We start from the raw sequence: 5,404 nt of genomic DNA, 5'->3' as shown, positions 1-5,404 counted from the left end.
TTCTCACTGTATGGGGAGTTTGTCGCTGCTGTTTTACCACTTGCATGTTTAACTGCCAAGATGATGCAATCACTGATGTTGCTATATATCTCATTTAGCTCAGCCTATTCCTGGACATAAATTCCTGCTGAGAGATTTGGATGAGACTGAAGTAGCTACTCTAATAAAGTATGCTCTGTTAATGCAGATTTCTACGTGACACAAGGCATTGGCCGCTCTCAAACAGAGAAATCCTTTTCCTCCGTGAGACAGGCCCTTAATGTACCATCTGCAGCAATTTTCTAAGAGCTCAGCCACTGCTGCCCTCCATGAATTGCTCAAAAAAGGGGTAAAACGCAGGTCAGCCCCAATTGTTCTTCTATACCTGCTCTACTTAAAGTGACAACTGAAGTCTGCGATGAAAAGCCGGCTTCATCTAAGTTGCCATTGACGTCAGTGTGATGAGGACTTCATGCAACAAGTGAAGTCTTTACCCTGAAAACCAAAATGACTGCATCCAGAACCAGGCTGCTATTGAGCTGGCACTTTCCAAAGCAGAAAGCTTGTTTGCACAGAACACGGCCACAAAAAGAAAAACAAACTGATAGCACAGGAAAGATTTTCCCAAATAAACAAAAGCCAGCACATAATGCCATATCTTATAAACAGCCACAAGCCAGGAAACGTTCGTTTATATAGGGGGCGGGGGTGTGGGGGGAACTGAAAACATGGGGAGAAAAAAGCCAGAACACAGTTCACAGAGACTATATTCCTTACATTTTAAAGCTAGTCCATGTCTTTATGATCCCTTTGCATCCGGCACACCTAGCGTATCACTTCAGGTTCTACTCTGAATATTTTTGTATTGGAGAAACAGGATTCTCAGCATGAAAATGTCATTTTTCCCTAGGCACCTCATAAAAAAATTGCACAATAGGCAGGGTTGTAGCTGAGTTTTGGCATTGTGGAGCAAGGACTAGCATCCAGCCTAGCGTTTGATAGTTGGTGCTTGCCTACTGAGCTAGAACCTGTAGTTCTTTCAGAAAACTCATGAGCAATCCAGAAGGAATTCTAAACGGGTAGGAGTTAGGTATTTGCTCCCTACCCTTTGGCAGACTGAGCATGGTGAGAGGCAGGTGTTTTGGAGAGAAATACAAACCCCCACTGCTCTGAGAGCTTCCCCTCCTGGTTACTTTAGCGCTTCCATAACTTCCTGTGCGGCGGCAAAAGTGAGAAATAGTCAAGTGCCCCAAGGCTGACAGATCTGCTGGACCTAGAGCCACATAGACTGCATTGGCAATGCCCAGATCGGTGAGTTCACACCTGGCTCCAAGAGGAGAAAAGTCAGCTCATTAATGGCAAGGCAGTCAAACTGGTCAGCGTGCAGGGAAATACCTGACAGACTAATTGTGAACACATTTATCTCTGTTCTCAGCTTCCCTCTTCCTGAGAATATTTTACAGTTAAGCAGAGAGTTGATTTACAAGCTCGCAGACACTGCACTAATAAATCTGTCTGTATTGCCATCTCCCCCTGCCCAAGTTAAAAGAAATGAGGTATCCATTGCCTAATATCGAATTGGTTCTTTTGTGGCCCAGACCAAGGAAAAAAAAAACAACGCAATTATTACATCTTTGGTAAGATCTTAGGGGAAAAAGTTTAATCACTCTTCACTGCCCCAGCAAGCACAAGAGCAGTCCAAAGAAAAGCTGGAGGACTGAAAGAAAGCAATGCATGATCTCCAAGGTCTGGGAAGAAAGGGTGGGATGGCTGTGACACATCTGGACTGCACCTGCTGCTCAGAGGCATCCCTGGATCCTCTGGCAGACTTTAAGCCTTGACATCTTTCCAGCCGGCTGGAGAGGGCCCCTACCACTCACTCCTTTCATAACATTCAGGGCTCTTTGCTTTTCGGCTAGCAACTAAATCCACAATGAAATTACTGCGTGCTTGGCAGTGAAACCCAGGTGCTAAAATTAACGTCAGCTCATCCCTAGATGCAAAAGACAAAGGATTTTATGTATCGGTTTGCACTAGCATCTTTCAGGCTTACAAACTTCAAGGAAACTTGGGCTGGGCTAAATTTAACCTCCAAATTCTGGTGTCTAAACGACAGGCCGTTGCTGTATGAGTGCCACCGCCGGCTCCCCGGCACTGCTGGGCTCGCCGGTGAGTGGAGCGGGCTGAGCAGACCCCTCCGGCCAGGGGCAGCGGGGCAGGGAGACTGCCCGGGGCACGGAACCCGACCCCGCAGCCCGTTCACGCACCCCGCAGAGCAGTGCCGCGCCGTGCCGTGCCGTGCCGTGCCGTGCCGACCGGGCGGGTCACAGGCAGGGAAGAGGGTGAGCAGCGGCCGCCCGAGGCTGTGCAGGGAGGGGAGAAAGATGCGTGACGGCGTGTGAATCACGCTTCTCCTGCCCGGCAGCTCCCGCCGGGAGATAAAAGCCCCGGCGGGCAAGGGGCCCGCAGAGCGGCTCCCGCAGCACCCCCGCCGCCAGCACCAGCCATGAGCCCGCACCTCCGCCTCGCCCTCCTCCTCCTCCCGCTCCTGGCCGCCGCGCTCTGCCGGGGTAAGCGGGCCGGGCGGGGGCCGGGGGCCGGGGGCCGGGGGCCGGGGGCCGGGGCGGGGCGGGCCGGGGGCCGGGGGGCGGCAGCGGGGGGCCCGGGGCCGAGGCTCAGCGCCGCCTCCCCGCTCCAGGCGCGCCGCCGGCCGGGGAGCTGCGCTGCCGCTGCCCGCGCACCGTGGCCGAGGTGATCCCGCCGCGCCGCCTGGCCCGCCTGGAGCTCATCGCCGAGGGGCCGCACTGCGCCGTGCCCGAGGTCATGTAAGTGCCCGGCCCCCGCCCCGACCCCCGACCCCCGCCCGGCCCCGCCGCCGGCCTCACCCCCTCCCTCGCCCCGCAGAGCCACGACCAAGAGCGGGCAGACGGTCTGCCTGAGCCCCGCCGCACCCTGGGTCAAGCTCATCCTCGCCAGGATCAGCAGGTACCGGGGGGCCCGGGCACCCGGCGCTTTCCGTGCGGGGATGGGGATGCGCGCCATGGCGAGCCCGTTGGGAGGCCGGCGGAGCTCCTGGCCGGGCTTGAGACCCGGGTGCGTGTCGCGGGGATAACGAGCCACGTTCTGCCAGTGATTTCTGTGGGGAGATCCCTTTGGCTGTGCCACAAACTTGCCCAAGAAGTGGCTTCTGTGTTGTCAAGAGAAAACGCATCGGGTCAGGTAGAGTATCCACAGAAAATGCCTGATTAAATGCAAATCTAGCCACAGTTCCGGGCCAGCGTGGTCCACCATCACCATCAGGCATCTTTTCCGGAAGACACATGCGCCATGGGATGCCCGTCTGGGGCATGCAAGAAGACTGAGGGAAAGATTTCCTGACTGGCTTTATAATTTGAATTCTGCCTGTTGCAGTACCCATAACCAGCTCTGAGGGAAGAAACATCTCCAAATGAAGCTACCTGTGTTTGCCAGAAGATACCGGGAAATGGATGCTGGAAGAAGATAATAGCCCGACTCCCAAGTTTTGATGAGTTTGTAGACCAGCTGTTCTATGTTCAGTCCCTGTTGTGTGTTTTCCCCTCCCCCTTCCTCCCCCTCCCCTCCCCTCATATTTATTATTACCTATTCCTACGTATGTATTTATTGGCTGAGCTGAAGTGATTGAATCCCCTTGATAAGACAGCATAGGCTTTGCTAGGCACCTCTCGGCGACCTCGCTGCAGTTCTCACAATTTGAGTAGCCCCACCTTTGTGCAAGCTCCTTCCCTTCAAATGCTATTTGCCAACAAGCCCTTATAAATAGCATTAATACCCGAAAAGAAGATGGTTCTGTCACGGACACCATTGGGCAAATGCCTGCAGATAGTCCGATACGCAGAGTCTGAGCGGGCGGTGTTGGTGAGGGTGGGCAGTGCTTCCGGTAGGAATCACAAGATCGCTAAGTCTGAGTGCATTTTAGTGCCCGTTTGGGAACACAGAGTAATAAAAACTGGTTGCAGCCAGCGCGGTACTGTGCTCCCATGCTCAATCTGCTGCCTCAGGTGCCTAAATGAGCGTTGGGCTCAGAATGTTTTGCTAAATCTTTTTTCCCCACTATAACTTGCTAGCATTTACTGCAGAATGCCTGGGATTTTTTTGCACAAGGTACTGCACAATGAAATTACAGAAAGCTTACTCCTGAAGTCTCACTCCATTCAGTACTTATGACAGTTTAAGAATTTCCATGAAATTGTGGGGTTTCATGCCGAGATTGTTTTGGTTTCTAACAAGATAATGTTGGGGTCAGTTTGTTTTTAAATGAGTTTACATTTCATTATTTGGTATTTATACACAAGATGTAAAGGAACAGTAAATGTTCTGAAGAGGCTTAGATATTTTATGTCTAGTTGTATGACATACTGTCATAATTCATATAGAATAAGTAATTTTCCTTATTTTGCTTTGGAAAAATGTATTTATGTAAAAAGGTGGATTTATCATGAAATGATAATGTAATGAGACATAATGCAATAAAAATGTTTTCTTGTTGAAAAATACACTGGGTTTTTTGGTGAATTCTGCGTTAAGATGGACCTGCGTCCCTGCGTCAGTTTGGCTAGCTGGGAAGCAGTGACCTCTGTGGGCGCGCAGGGGCTCCTGGGCACACCCGCGGTCCAGCCCCCTCTGAAGTGTCGGGGACGCTTTGTGCTGAGCAAACACGCTTTCAGATTCAGAGGCATGTTACTTAAACCCTTCAGTCGGAGCTGCCAATGTGAAGAGAGGTTAACCCCAGGATGGACGTATTGAATCCAAGTAAGCCCCTGCAACCTGCAGGAACTTGTATTCTGGCTTAAAGTGGGCTGTGTTTCAAGTTAAGTGTGGTGGGAAGGAGTAACGGTGTCTGCTGCGGTAAGAAATCATGACAGTTTACAACAGTAAATGTGTTTCCAGAAAAAGAGATTGTCCAGGTCCCAGCTGTAACAAAGAGCCCTGACACCTTTTAAAGCGAAGAATCGCCTCTGGATTCTTTTTTAGTGCACAGTGCAAACAATATCTTCAATCACTAGGTACACAGTACTTTCTTAGTGACAGAAAAATCAATTGCTGTTTGCTCTGCTGTTTGCTTCGATAGAACCTTATCTGAAGGTATAACCATATCCTGGCCTTGTTGACACAACTAAGAGCCATACAGTGTTCTGCTGTGACACCTGAAGAAAGCTGGCTCACCCTCATAACACAGTCTAGCTTTTCTCTAAAAGCAAATGCACATGAACAACATGTCCTTCTTCCTTATTTCTTCCTCTTCACCTAGCAAGTAATTGGATGTAACTTTTTCATGTTGTGGACACAGAGAAAAATCTTAACTGAATTTTGAAAACTTCTTGATGTATAAAATAGCTTTTCTCTCTGTAATGCCAGAATTTTAATTTTAATGCCTAGATATAAG

At 50.4% G+C, this 5,404-nt stretch overlaps 1 protein-coding gene across 1 annotated transcript; it reads left to right on the top strand.

Moving 5' to 3' along the window:
- Positions 1-2,485: 2,485 nt before the first annotated feature.
- Positions 2,486-3,409, top strand: LOC142593481 (permeability factor 2-like). Its single transcript, XM_075709793.1, has 4 exons — positions 2,486-2,549; positions 2,678-2,804; positions 2,884-2,964; positions 3,391-3,409. The coding sequence occupies exons 1-4, from the start codon at positions 2,486-2,488 to the stop codon at positions 3,407-3,409; spliced, it is 291 nt and encodes a 96-aa protein (XP_075565908.1).
- Positions 3,410-5,404: the final 1,995 nt, after the last annotated feature.

Source organism: Pelecanus crispus, chromosome 4 (assembly GCF_030463565.1).
Source record: "Pelecanus crispus isolate bPelCri1 chromosome 4, bPelCri1.pri, whole genome shotgun sequence".
NCBI lineage: Eukaryota > Metazoa > Chordata > Aves > Pelecaniformes > Pelecanidae > Pelecanus > Pelecanus crispus.
The sequence above is the reverse complement of the archived record's forward strand: the minus strand, read 5'-3'. Positions and strand labels throughout refer to the sequence as shown.